Source organism: Strix aluco, chromosome 8 (assembly GCF_031877795.1).
Source record: "Strix aluco isolate bStrAlu1 chromosome 8, bStrAlu1.hap1, whole genome shotgun sequence".
Classification (NCBI taxonomy): Eukaryota; Metazoa; Chordata; class Aves; order Strigiformes; family Strigidae; genus Strix; species Strix aluco.
In genome coordinates this window covers 19,738,832-19,753,441 of record NC_133938.1, presented here as the reverse complement: position 1 = coordinate 19,753,441, position 14,610 = coordinate 19,738,832, and the positions used below count along the sequence as shown (strand labels likewise).

Here is a 14,610-nt window from a genome sequence, read left to right as displayed (position 1 = left end):
TTGGGGTTTGTGGGGTTTTTTCCCTCTTTATGCAGGGTTACAGAACAGTCTGATGAAAATAAAATGTCAGCCAGCAACCTTGGCATAATATTTGGTCCAACTCTGATCAGGCCACGTCAAACAGATGCTACAGTTTCTCTGTCATCACTTGTGGATTACCCGTATCAGGCTCGGGTAGTGGAGCTGCTCATAACATACTATGAAAAGATATTTGATGTTTCACTGAAACCACTTCTGAGCACATCGCAGTCTGAAGAAACTGCCGTTACAGTCAGAGTTGCTTTATCAGCGGAAGAGAGGGAGCCCCAGCAGCAGAGGAAGTCATTTATTGCTGTAAAGGAAGTGAGTGACTCTTCTTGTGCTACCACAATGTTACCTGTGCCATCTTAACTTTTGTGTCAAATGCTGCAGTGTTCCAGGGCACATTTCTATTAAATCTTTGTGGGGTTTTTTTGTTAAGGAGTGCCTTTCCTTTTGAGTTCTCATTTACTTTTGCTTTGACTTTTGTTAACAGGGTATTCTAATAGCTCCAAGTGAAAGCAGAGCTTCAGAAACAGCTGCACTGTTTTTGGAATCAAACAATAGCAAGAATATAAAAGAACAAGTAGATACATCTGTAACTGGTTAGTGCACTTGTATTAAGTCTTGGGGTGGGTGAATAAGAAGTCATGGATGCATTAGATTATAGTGCATGCGGCCCTTCTCTTTAGACAAAGAAGCAAGTGATAAAACCTGCTTATCACTGTTTGATACACTGTTTTTGTAAGAGGAACAGAGAATTAAATCTTTCTAAAGGCTTTCAAGAAACTTGTGTTTATGGAATCAGAGCTTAAAGTATTTGGTAAGAGAACACAACAATGTTTTGGTTTCTCCCTTTTATACAAAAAAGAAGATAATTATGCTGTGACTGTGGATTTCTGAAATTCACAATGATGCTGCAAACCAATATCCAGAAATTAACATGTTTTGACCATTGTTTTCCCCCAGAATGTGTATCACTGTCACTCACTGGAACTAAACCAGAAGGCTCTGGGAAGAGTAATTCTCTGACAGAATCATCAGCTACCAGCATCTTGGATAATAATATTTCTGCTCCAAAAAAGCCAGGTTTGCTCACTTAACTATAAATCTTTTATAAGATTTTTTTTTTTCCATTTATCTGCCTGTGCTACTACAGTGGTTTGTTTTAATGTAGGTATGATTTCATCTGCTTTATTTAGGAGTAACTGTACATGATCCCTTTTAATTATACTGAATTGCAGCTGGTGTTAACAGTTCAGTCGCGTCATGTACATTAACAGTGCAACATTCTGAAACTTATTAAAACTGAAAATATTCAGGAATTGGAAAGCACTAGCCAAAAAAAAAAAGTGCAGTGTCTCTTTGCCTGTTTTCTCCTCAGTGTCTTGGTTAGATCTGTACAGTATGTGTTTTAATGCTAACATTTGGTTAGAGTAGGATACTCTAGTATGTATACAAGGTATACCTAAAAACTGTTATCCCGTTAAAATACCAACTGTCAACGGATCATTAATGAAGTCCATATTCTGTTGGCAAAAGTCTTGCTGACTTCTCTTTATATTTGGTGCAAAGATCCAGTCACATCTATTTGTGTGTTTCTAGGTGATGCTGTGAGTCCAGCTTCAGAGAGGGACAGTGATTCATTTGTTTCTCTAGGTGAAGACAGCTGTAAAATTAACTTACTTCCTGCAAAACCTAACCGTCAGATTACCAAAGTTCCATTGCGGGTTCCAAGGACAAAACCAGCTACTCGCCCTGTGAGCCTGCCTGTAGACCGAATACTTCCTCCATGTGTTTTGAATGAAAGAAATTCACGAAATACAGGAGCAGTAAGTCCAGAGAAGCTTGGCAGGAGCCCTACTATTGAAGAAGTTTCAGAGGTGAAGGCATTCCCTGCTGTTAACACCTGCTGCAGACTTCCTTGTTATGACACCCAGACACTGCGAAAAACTTGGGACAAGCAATATAAACAGTACGATATCACAGCAAGGACAGCTATGATCATGACTAATGTACCCCAGGAGAACCGAGCACTTGAGAGTGGAACTGCAGGTGTCCTATCTCCATCATGCAGCATTGGTAACAATTCAGCTAATGCCATGCTTCCTAGTAAGCCATATTCTGTTTCTGTCAGGTCAGGAAGGACAGCAACAGAAGGTAATGGTCCTGATGCCAATCCTCTTGCTGTCTTCAGGGCACCAAGAACATTGCAGCCACCTCCAGGGACATTTTATAAACCACCCTCTAACAAATCAAAACAAAATGAAGAGGGTTCTTTTGCTAAAGCTTGTGCAGCAACCAGTGCTAGCTCTGTGCTTCACCAGGATAATACTGTGAAACTGGCTAGGAGTTCTGCAATTCCATCAGGTGATCCTGAACAAAACACAAATGAACAAAAAACTAGCTCAGAGGATATTCACCCCACAGATCTGAAGCCTACTTACCAGAGACTGAGACCAAAAAGGATCCAAGAACTGGAACACAGGGAAGCTCATTTTGTATAGGGTGCAAATTCTTGGACTGCATGCAATTTATTGATGGTGCCAGTGGAGGCTTCCTTTTGCCCTTTTGCCTTTCCTTGAGAATCCCACTTCTGTGCCATATCGGAGTTATTTTTATATATGCAGCATTTTAAAAATGGGGGGGGGGGGGGGGGGGGGGGCGGCGGCGGCTGGGGAATTGTGAAGGAAGCAAGTCAAACTTTTTGTAATTCAGTAGCTTTTTGTAAAGATTTAATGCATTCCCAGTCTAGATACAGCTAATGGGTTCATTAAATAAGACACTGAGCTTCATTTCATTGTATGGAATGGAGTGCTTATTCATAGAGAAACAACTATTGCATGTAGCAGTGAAAGGAGCCATTTTTCATCATAGACATTCTAATAAAAATGGAAGGTTTAATGTTCACTGTCTAAGCATAAACCAAAGCTTGTGCTTTGCTCTGTAAAAGCATTTGTTCAGTTTTCTAATCTGTGCAATTAAAGCTTTGCTTCTGAATAGACTTACGTACTGGCCAGCATGGCCCATAATTATGTATCATATGTGTATATTTTAGGCAGACATGATTATCTGTTGCCAGTTTTCTATGTTGTCACTTTAATATTTTTTTTGTACAGCAAGGATGCACTTACTGAGCTTTACTTTTGAGAAGCAGCAATCAATCCACATCTGGTTTCTTGTATAGCTTAGTGAGTGGGGCAAATGTGCACAGCCTGTTTCGTTTGGATGCCCTTCTGGAGAGACTACCAGTTGCAGTGGTGCTGTCTTTCCCAGGTGAATGAAAAGGCACTGATTTGCTTGCTGTAGATCAGTTTCACCACTTAACCTGGTGTAACTGAAATGAAGAGCATTGTTTCTGGGTTTCAGTGAAAGAGCTGAAAATAACCAAAAATCTGCATTAGTAGGTGCATCTAATGGTTTTCACTTTGTATTAAATGGTTTTTATGTGTACACTGTGTTATATTTGCTTTAAAATATATTAACTTGTTAACATTTCAGTGACTCTATGGCTTCTATATCTGGATTTCTTCTAACTTATTAAAATACAGACATTTGGCCTTTGCAGTAGTAGTACTGTGCTGCATCTGTCTTCTGGGGATGGGGGGCGGCGCACTTTGCTTACTGAGATTACATCTTGACCCTTTCTCACATACTGTAGAGTTACAGGTATTTTATTTTAGCATGGTACTTTCTACAGATAAAAGAACTAAGAGGACTCTCAGAGGACAGAAAAGAATCGCTTTTCTGTTTTTACAGCATAAAATATACTGGACTTTCCTACTCCGTTCCCTTTGCCTGTCTTCTGAAAATACCCCAAATAAAATCCCACACTGCATTCAGTGGATGTAACCTGATTTTAGTTTCCAGAACAAAAGATACTAAATTCGCAATGCTGAACTTCTGATTCCTTGTCACATTTCCATGGAAGCATGGCTTGCACTTGTGGCAGAGCCCATGCTACCACTGGATGGTTCTGGCTGTGCTAGGAGCCATTTCTTTGGAGAGCTACCTCATAGTACAGAGAAGCTGAAGATGCCAGGTGCAGCTATCTGCCTGGATTGGTATGGTGAGTTGCATAATAAAATAAGAGGAGGTTAAAGGCTTCTTGACGTAGATGGGAGTTTGTTCCACTTCTGAGAATGGAGAGCTGAACCCCACACAAGTGACTATTGAGCAGAAATAGTGTTAATGAAACATTACAGGCATTGTAGCAGAACCTCATAGCACAGCTGTGAAAAGATGGTGATGATCAGTATAGATTAGGGCCACAAGATGGCAAATTAATTTGTGAACTACCATTAAATCTATTATCTTGCTATATTATTAAATATTTTAGCATATATCTAACACTGAATATGCTAACAGCTTAAGAAATTGTAATAAAAGCTGTTCATCTAGCTGGATGGAGGGTCTCCAGTACTCCCCCAGAGCAGGCTGCTGAGGTGGAGAATTACTCTAGTCTATATTAATCTGTGAGAAACAGAGGGGAGTGTTTTGCAACCATGTCATAATACCGGTTACTACTGGTTGTTACCATATTGCTTTTTATGTACCATCTGCTTCCACGTTTTGCTAGCATGAAAGGTTTCTGCTGTTTTAAATGTACTTCAGGTCTTTGTTCAGTTTCCCATAGCCAGGCAGCTACTGGCAGGCTCCACCGGGAGCGGGAGAGCACAGCACCCTTCTGCATGCCGGTGTCTCATGAAACAACATTATTTTATGAAAAAATCGCTTTTGAGAGATTGTGTCCCTGCTTTATGTCTTTGACACTTTTTATGCAATATAAGTGAAGTAGCAAGTGCACTTCTTGTGAAATTAAAACCTTTGAAGCTTATTTGAGAGTTGTCACCCTGCTACCCAGGCTGGTAACACCACAGGAGGGCTGCGGTGTGGGGGCAGAAGGTGCTTCCAGAACCTTCCCGCCAGAGCAGGGGACGGGGAAGCCTGTGGGGGAGCTGGGAGGCAGTGGTTTAAGGGCCAGTGTGTGACTTCTTAATTTCTAAATTTTTGTAAATGTTTACACCTTGACGTCAAGGCTGCGTTTTGTTCGGGCCGGTACGCTGAGGCCTTCCCCTGCCTGTGAGGAAACGCCTCAGCTGACTTGGGGTGGGGGCGGCCGCCACCTGCCAGCGCGGGACAGAACCGTGAGGAACCGGCTGCGGCCGAGGTGGGACGTGACCGGCCGCGGCAGCAGCGCCTTAAACCTAGTGGAAGAGACTCCGGCTTTCTTTTTGACTGGAAATGTTACTAATGGTTCCTATTGTTTGTTTCGCTTCTCATGCAGATTTCCCGAAGTCTTACGTCTGAAATGGCTTCACCCCGACTGAATTGCAGTAATCCCACCCACCTGTCCTAGGTGACAGGGCTCTGGGTCATGCAAAGTGCCAGCACCCTGCGGCTTGCCTGCTGGGGAGGAAAACTTTTTGTGTCAGGTTTTCCTGGTAATTGCGTTTTCTGAAGTCGTAATGCACTGCCTCATCCCTCTTAAAGCTTTGGCAGAGTACTGACTGCCATAAATCGCTGACCTAATTAGTCATGACAGCTGTTTGTTTAGCAGGGCCCCTAATGCTACCAGAACTACCCTTCTGAGACTATTTTCTCAAATACAGGGTTTGTTCAGATATGAAAAAACACCTTCAGAAATACCAGCCTCCTAGTACAGACTTAATTGCACTTGTGGTGGTTATGTTGGATATTTGGGAGGATTTTTATTCAGGAGTCCTTAAACTCGCAGATTGAGCTGTTCTGTATCAATCAGGGGATTAAAACAATCTCCTTACAACTGAGCAGTGTTATTCTGCAAGTGCAAACTGCATTTAAGATATGTGTTTCTTTGCAGCCAAGCTGAACGTTCCTGCAGAAACCTTTCGCATAGTACGGTACTGCTCACACATAAGGTAAGCTTTTGTGGCAAATTTTCCAGATTTTTATTGCTTCTATTTAAGAAGTCTTTGTTTTACATGCAAGTCCATTAATTCTTTAGCCTCTGTAGTGTATCAGAGGCCTAATTGCGTTCATTTGACAGCTGACACAAAATGCTCTGGGAAGGCAGTTAGTGTGCATATGCTAACATTGGTAACTTAGTTCAGAGCATGTTTATACTTTTTAAGTGACTTCTCTGCTTACTGCTGTGGTTCAAGGTACAGTGATCTCAGAAAACTTGATTCTTTTTGGATGAGACTAAACTGGAATGTGCCTTAGCAGTGTTGCTGATGTGCTGCAGCTGCTACTGCACGTTCAGTCCATGGGGCCAGACTGGAGCTCATCTGAAGTAAACTGCAGACATGAAGTGTGTGGGTGCCGGGTCCTCAGCACTCACTGTTTCACTATAAATCTGCTTGTACTGGGCCATCCCACTTGTAAATGTACCCATAGATTTAATATGTTGGGAAAATGAGACAAACTATTTAAACTTTCAACTAGCAAAGGGGGGGGGGGGAGTGTTTACAAACAATGCTATTTTATATAAACATGTCAACATGGAAATAAGTTTCACTGGAGGATGCTTTGGAGACAAGCTTTTCTGAATAAAATGTTCTATCTGCATGCCCATTTATCTTTGGAGAGAGAGGGGAGTTCTGTTTCTAATTCAGAGATGCATGGGATCTTTGAAAAGTGTTTTCACTCACAGGTAAGAGAAAATCTTTCAAAACATAAAATGCCTGAGGAAGGTGAATGCTAGGGAAATCCCCACTCAGCCCTTATGCTGCTGGATGGCAGAAGAGCGTGTATGTGAAGTAAACTGGATTATGCCAGAAGTAGAAAACTTGCTTCTCTGAGTTACCACTTGGTGCGCTTTGTGCTTGTTTAACCACAGATTGGGGTGATCAGCCCACTACTGGGTTTGTACATGGACAGGATCTGTTTAAGATGCCGCATTGCGACGTGTGGAAGTCTGATTCTGATTTTGATTCTTGGAAATACACCTTTCAAACAGAGATTTCACTGGCCCTTTGGTTAGTCTCTCTGACTTCTTGGCAGTATTGAACCTTGAACCATTATTTCAGCAACCTTGTGAATAATACAGCTTCCACCAGCTTTTATGCACTCTTTCTTTGCAGCTTGTTCTTTGTCATCTATTCAGGCAGTGCAACTCCTTTCCTCACTTTCAGTCTCCTTTATTTTTTTTTACTAGCACCCATATCCAAGAAATACCATTTGGCTCTAGCTTGCCAGAATTTCTCATTGTTGTCCTTAAGGTCACTCCTTACCTAGATCAGAGACGGAGGCCTCTGAAACACATTAGGAAAAATTCTAAAACCTTTAGCTTGGGTTTTCCCCAGCAGTCTGATAGCTGGGTGCAAAATTTATCTGAACTCAGAAAACCCCAGGCTGTGTATGTATAGTTTTCTCTACACACACACACATAGGTGTATCCATTTATCTATATAAGATATGTTTATAGACACGCACTCCTGCGGTTTGCCTGGGCAAAACTGTGTTAGCATTAATTGTGTTAGCTTTCTAGTGAGGCTGTGTCTAGGGATGTGCTTTTCTGCATTTGTAAAAAAGAACATCTCACCCAGTTAAGAAACTGGATAGTGGAAAGCATTATTCCTGTAAATCAGAAGTTGACCCATGAGCACACCCAGTACATGAGTGTACATATTTTCAAAGCTCTCTTTTCAGTTAATTTTTAAATTCTATTAATTTTAGAGAAATCTTTGTGTTGCTGGAGAGTTTACTAGGGATGTTTTTATAATTTGCTGGACAAACAGCATTTAACCAGATTTGACTTTGTAGTCAAAAGTCAGGAATAAGCCTGGAAATAAGAAAACTGATAAAACACTGGTATTTAATATAGCTGTTAAAACTATGGCATATGTAGGTGAGGGGATAACAGAACACGCATACCATATGACCTTATGTATTACATATAGGTGTTCATGAAGTACATCACAGGGAAGTTTTACGTTATCAGATATCTATTGTAGGCATAATGTAAGAACTATCACTACATCTCTATTTCCACTCATTGCTTTCATTACATTCTTGTACATAAATGGAACACCTCATTTTTTGCTGCTGCTGGCAACAAACTACTGATCATTAGGAAATCCCTGAGTGATAGTGACAACTGTGGATAGAGCTACCAGAGAAATTGTGCAGCGTGCTCCATAAACTGAACTGTTTTCCCCTCCTGTGTGAAATGATCGGCCCCCCACATAAGCTTTCTCTGTTTATTTTCAAAGATCCCATGCTTTAAAAGCAAAAATGGGTCACAGGCACAGCTGATGTAGTTGAACATAGAAAACAAATATATCCTACCATCATCCAATTGTGATGTAAAAAATCTAATTAGGAGAGATTAGTTTAATCTGTAGAGCTCTCTGTGTACATGCAGGCAGCAAAAAAATGATCCATTTTCTTGAAATAACTTGTCTTAGAATCTCAGGGTTGAAATGTTTGTTTGCTGAATAAAACTACTGAATTGTCTGATTGCCTCAGACGTAGTCGTAGTGCTTAAAAACAACCTACAGCCGAGCAGCAGCAGCAGCACTAGTTTCTCTGCTTTGCACTGCCATTAATTAGAGAGACTTCCCTCTGTGGCTTTATAAAGCCCTTTGTTTCTCTGTCAAAATTGTAGAAGGATGAGTCTCAGCTGTGATATGAACATATGTCCAACAGAAATTAGATTAGAGCCACTTGTAAAAGAGGAGGTTGCCATGTCATCCTTTGCGAAGGAAGCCAGGTTAAAGGCAGTGGTTTAGGCGGCAAATCTGTGCAGAGGCTTGAAGGTCCTGAGATGGCGCTGGGAAGGAAGCAGTGTGCTGAGTGCAGCACTCTGCTGTCAGAGCTGCACTGTGGTCTGTGTAAAACCAGATTGTTAAATTCAGTGAAACGAAGTTTCATGGAGGATTCTCAAAGGTCTCCCCAAAGCCCTGTGAAGGAGAAAGAAACAGGTAAACACTGCCACATCCTTTTTTTAAACAATGAAGGCTGGCTTGGTGTTCAACTTCTACTTTGAAGAACAGTAACAGCGAGGCAGTGAGGGAAGCTGCAATAATGTTTATACAGAGCTATTGCCTGGCATGAGCACTGGTGGGAGGAGGTTTTGCTGCATTGCTGTCTCTCAGCCCTTACAGATGAAAATCTATAAAGAATTTGTTGTTCACTCGGTGCTTTTTTGCTTCTGGATCTGACCATGATACTTGGGGGTAATTTATGTTGGAGATGTGAAATGAGCCATTTAATACTAATAGGTAACTTGATCTAGTAAATATTAGTTGAAGTAGGATAGAGCTGGTTGTAAAGCTCTCTGAATGCATCTCTGGAGGTCTGAGTCTGAACACACATTAAGGTCATGTTGTTTTTAGCTAAATGTATACCTATGTGACCTTGCAGCTTGCTAACTAGAAAATACAGAATTGAAGATGAGAAGAATGAAAATTTTCTTCCTCTTGTAGTGGTGTTGTGAAACAGTTACTTTTGTGTCTCACTGCCTTTGTTCTTAGAGAGTGATCACCTATGAAGAAATGTACTGAACTACCTATATTTCTGCACATGCAGATGTCACAAGAGCAAACTTCCCAGGCCTTTCACAAGGGAAGTACAGCAACAGCAAGGATGTTAATTTTGTCAGAATAATTTGTGAAAATGAAGGGGTTGAAGAAATACCATCTTCTCCAGTTACTGCAGTTCTGATTTGTCTAGAAAGCCTAGAAGAAATTCCCTGTCTCTCAAACATTGTCGCCAATAGAAACAAAACTCTTGTGCCACCTTCATGAAACAAGTGGAGCTTAGAGAAAGTATTGAAAATCCCATGAGGTAAATTTTGAGGTAGTGGAAAAGACTTCTGTCTTCTTAAAGGCCATATAAGCAGATACATAGTTGAACGAATCTGCTAATAAAGTTACCAAGGGTGATACTTGTTTGTCATGATAATATTAAAGAATTTGAAAATTAAGAACATGTTGCACTGTTCTTAACCTGATGGTAATGAGGAAGTCTGTGATATGTCAGTAACCCTGGAGCTCAGGCTCCTCAGAAAAAACAGGAACATATTGTAGGTAATGATTAAATTCAGAAGACAATGGCTTAAATAAATAGTTGAGAGAAATTCTTGATAGCTTTTGATAATAAGGTGTAATTGATATAGTGTAAGCAGGGTAAGAGGACCCTTTGCTAACTGCTGTTTGCAATCTGGAAGCTGGGAATGTTCTACTGAACCTCCAGGATGAAGTCAGGGAAGAGCTATTGTTTGTTGTTGGCAGCCAGTCAAAATATGAAACCTTACTCTACATGATGCTAATTTACTTATCTCATTTCCAGGTCTCACTGTTACCATACATAAAGTAAAATGTAGAAGTATCTGATTCACTGCATGATTGTCTTCAGCCTCCAGTGCTATCAGCTGAGAAATAAATGGTTAACTTCATTCCTAACCCAGACACCTTTTTGTGATTCCAGCTGTAACACTAGAATATGTGCTGTCTAGCAAGAAGGTCTAGGTGGTAAAAGCTGTCACCATATTTCCCTGCTGAAGTGCAAAGCCAGAAGAAGAGTGGAGAAAAGGCCTTTTTTATTACTTCGTGGTTTAAAGATATTTTTAACTCTCGGTTTTTTTCTTCTGATGTTGTCCTGGATGTTGAGCTTGGTTGAATAGGGTTGAACTTGGAGAAATTAGATTTTTTTTAAATATAAAAATTAAATTAATTTATTTCTACTGATTTAAAAACAGTATTTGTGTTTATTATACTGTATTAAAACTGGTGGTAATGACTGATGTAACCAATTACTTATTTCACTTTCTTGTCTTTTGTCAACAATATATGAGTTTTCTTTCTGAATGTATGCAGCAAATCATTATTCTATGAACTGCTAGGAAAAAAGAAAAAAAGAGAAAAAAGTTTAAAAGTGCTGGTTTTTATTTTCTTGAGTTGGGGCTTTGTAAGAGTCTTCCCACACTTCGATAGTATGCTGGTGATAGAATCAAGTTATTTTTGTTGGCCCTTACAGTCAGCCCCCTGGAAAGGAAAACAGTTCCTGCAAGAGGAAAATCAACAAAACACAGATTTTCATATGCAATGGGTATAAGTCGCATCCCTTGGGCTTGTTGTCTTCAGGCAGCAAGCATATGCCATTCTAAATAACAACAGTCATAATTTGCATTCGCTTCTTAATGAAAAACTGAATGAACAGTTCATACATGTGGGGGGCTTTTTCTGGTTTTAGGAAGGGGTTAATATCTATGTTAATAAACTTTGCTTTTTTGGAAACTGAATTTCTTCTGGTGCCTGTGCTGTTTCTAATTGCAGCTGTCGCAAGCCAGCACTGATTTTGTGAGCAGGGTGCTGCCTTTAAAGAATGAAGATACATCTCCACCATGACTGATCACTCCGGAAGTTCATGCACCTCCTGAGCCCAAGTGGAGTTCTCAACACATTATTGCTAGGTACTATTTTTATCACGGTCCTAATCCATTGTTTTATTAGTGTTTTGCTCTACTTAAATTAATAGAGTTTGAATCTTAACCACGCAATTCTGTGTAAGTCTGAGTAGTGCCCAGATAGGAAAGGATATTTCAGGATTGAAAATTAATTATTCCTTATTTTTTCTATGCTGCTACAGAATCTGAGGCTTATCTGTCCACTGTCTTCTGATTACATCATTTAAGTTCTTTTTTTTCTATACTTCTGTCTCATGTTCACCTGTCTAATTTACATTTCTAAGCGGTACAAGGTTAATACACTGTAATACTCACATTTGTGAAACTGTTCCATTTAGGAAAGCAAGGTTCTTTCCCTTTAGCTCCTAGTGAAGGTTTTATAAACAAAGCAGTCTAGGGAAATATAAATGTGTCTTATTCATCCTAAAATTAGAGGTGATTCTAACACGTGTCTGACGAGCAAAACAGAATCTTTCTTTTATATGTTGATTGCACTTCATGTATTAATGCCATAACTTAGTTTAGGCCAAAAGGAAAAGTACTTTTAAATTCTGACTCATTTAGCAGAATCTTAATCTTGGTAATCAATCTAGTAGTTGCTTTCTTAAAGTGTAATTCCTTTGGCACTTTGTGCATATTAATTAGATTGTCTCTCATTGAGTTACTCTGCATATAAGGAATATCTCTCCCCATCACTATCAACAAACGTAACTAGCAAGGTTTAATGCAAAACACCTTAAAGGTTAAATAGCAAGCACAATCTGGATAACCTTACTTACTGCCCTTTTTTTCCCTAAGGTTATTGGTTTGGGCTTCTTTACTACGATATTTTCAGTCTCAGAAAAATAGCTAGATTTTTCCAGGACAAATGCAAACAACCATTTTATCCAGCAATCCTAATCCCATTTATGGCCTTGCACTACAAATTTTCTTGCTAATAGTAGTGAAAGTTACAGGGTGGTGCAGGTATGTCATACACAGCGAGAGATTTAGGAACATGAGATAAAACTTTCTATACTACTAGGGAATCTCTCATTGAGATATTAACTCTTAATGATGGATGGCTCAGTAAAGAGCCAGGAGGAAGAGGAGAGGCCAGGCCAGGGACAGACTACAGATTTTTATGGCCTTGACATGAAGGCTTGAATTTCCTTTTACAGCTGTTGCAGAAAGATTGCAGTGTCCACCTGGGGTTTAGAGGAAGGTGAGAGGAGCTGCAACAAAACTGGCTCTTCCTTGTTTGTTCAGCTGCAGGATTCATTTTTCAGAGTAGTGGCAGGTTGGAGAGCCCTGGGTTATGCGAGAGTGTCAGAAAACCATCTGACTGCCCATAGTTGGCAACTCTGTGAAGGGAACCTCGCTGTAAACTCCTGAGGAGTGGCAGGCTTGCCACACTAACAGCAGCTGCAAGTTGGTGACTGCTGGGAGCTGCCTGCAACCAATATAGGACAGCTTTCCATGTGAGAATGTTCTTAGGAGCCATCAGCCTGTTTACCTGCAGAACCTGCTGCCACTAGTGAAACTGCAAAAGTATTGTCTTTCCTTGATACTCAGCTGATTTTGTTCCTGGATTCTAAACCCTCCCAACAGCTAACTGCTAAGAAATGCCCTGGATTAGGTAAACGTCGGAGTAAGAACTACATGTGCTTCTTTTCAATTACTTGGTGAAGGAGAAAAAATTTTGGATGTGTCAAAATTTAGCCTTTTCTGTCTCCTGAGTACACTCTGCAATCTAGGTTGGTGTCAGCTCTGAAAAAAGAAATGTCTGTGTTCTGACACTTAGGCTTGCAAAATGGGCCTGTTACCACGTGGTTGGCTGCCTTTTTGCACAAGTACAGTGTGGCAAACTCTGTAAGGACTATCATTTAGCCAATTTGATACAGAATTTCTTACTCCTCTCTATTCAGTTCTTTAGTTTCAGTGTCAAGACTTCAATAATGTTTCCTCCTGTAATAGGTTGAAACAGGCTTCAGACCCAATCAATGTGAAGCTAGATCTCCCAGAACAAAACTGGTCCCCTTCTCAATTACACGATGCATGGTTAGGATCTCAGTATTGTCTATTATTGTCTAATTCTAGCTAAATTTGGCATTAAATATCCTGCTCCAGTCTCTTCTATGCACAGTATGTCAGAAGAGATCTGCACATTTTTTAGGATACCTTTCCAGCAGGGTTAAGTCAGGGCTGGTGCCAGCCCTTCCCCATTGCTGGCCACCCTCCTCCCTGGTTGAGGTCTAAATTCCTTTTTGGTTCACAAAATGTAGACCTGAGATGATTTTCTGAAACAGTCAAATAATTATTACTGATTTTTATCTAATGCTTTTAACTAATGCTTTATTGACACATTAGGCCAAAATATTTTGACATGTTTTCCAAAGCTTGTCTCTTGAAATCAAACAAAATCTCCTCCACTTAATAGATTTTCCAGAAACAAAATTCTAGAAGAATAGTGGCAAGAGAGACTCAACAGGTCATCCAATCCATGAGCAGTTTTACCTGTGTAATTCTTGATAGAGGTTTGAGTAATCTCCAGCAATGGTGGCCCCACAGCCCTCCCATGCTCTACTACTTCACCATTCTTATCATGAAGGAAGTGCTTTCCAACATCTAACTTCCATTCTAATTTCCATTTCCAACATGCTCTCCCAGTTACTAACCATTCATGAAGAAACTACTCTTCAATCACTTAAATCCCATAAGGCAGCTATAAAGTAGGAGGTTGATACAGGTAGCAAATTCAAGTAGTTTATTTTTTCACAGGTCCCTGTATCTAGTATGTAGATTTATATGTCAAATTCTCTTTGTCCTTTTGAAGGTAGAAGTTAGTGGTGATTAAAATGACTCATGAACCTAGAAAACAGAGCATACAATGGCTTAAATTCTATCACTACTAAAATGTAGTGGGAGTTGCTGAATTTAAAAGCATAGAAATAGGAAATCCTGTATTTTTTTTATTAAAATGACAACAAAATGGTTTTGCCTTTACAAAGTCCATTTCAGGCTGTGTTAATATGCATTTATAGCGTCTGAATGGAAAACCTAATATGTCTTTATCATAATAACTAAACAGTTTTATATAAACTGATGTCCAATTGTAAATCCATCTTTTCTTGAAAAAAATAGTTTGAAAGCACAGATTGGTAAATGATGCAACAATTAACTGCTTTCATTGGTTGCAAGTCCAAGTTAATAGCTGGATT

General features: G+C 39.9%; 2 protein-coding genes across 5 annotated transcripts in view; both read left to right on the top strand.

Moving 5' to 3' along the window:
* The window catches only part of ARHGAP29 (Rho GTPase activating protein 29), a 53,393-nt gene extending 49,808 nt beyond the window's left edge, over positions 1 to 3,585 (top strand). For 2 of the 3 annotated variants that reach the window (XM_074832539.1, XM_074832537.1), the window contains 4 exons: positions 36 to 342; positions 515 to 623; positions 988 to 1,107; positions 1,624 to 3,585. In XM_074832539.1, coding sequence (XP_074688640.1) covers positions 36 to 342; positions 515 to 623; positions 988 to 1,107; positions 1,624 to 2,525 — 1,438 coding nt within the window. In that variant the 3' untranslated portion in view covers positions 2,526 to 3,585. The remainder of the gene's footprint in view (positions 1 to 35; positions 343 to 514; positions 624 to 987; positions 1,108 to 1,623) is intronic. The other variant, XM_074832538.1, reaches the window with a different exon arrangement.
* A 2,241-nt stretch (positions 3,586 to 5,826) lies between these two features.
* Positions 5,827 to 14,610, top strand: part of ABCA4 (ATP binding cassette subfamily A member 4) — an 86,691-nt gene continuing 77,907 nt past the window's right edge. For both annotated transcript variants that reach the window (XM_074832532.1, XM_074832531.1), the window contains exons 1-2: positions 5,827 to 5,918; positions 11,280 to 11,416. The gene's annotated coding sequence lies outside the window, so the exon portion shown is untranslated. The remainder of the gene's footprint in view (positions 5,919 to 11,279; positions 11,417 to 14,610) is intronic.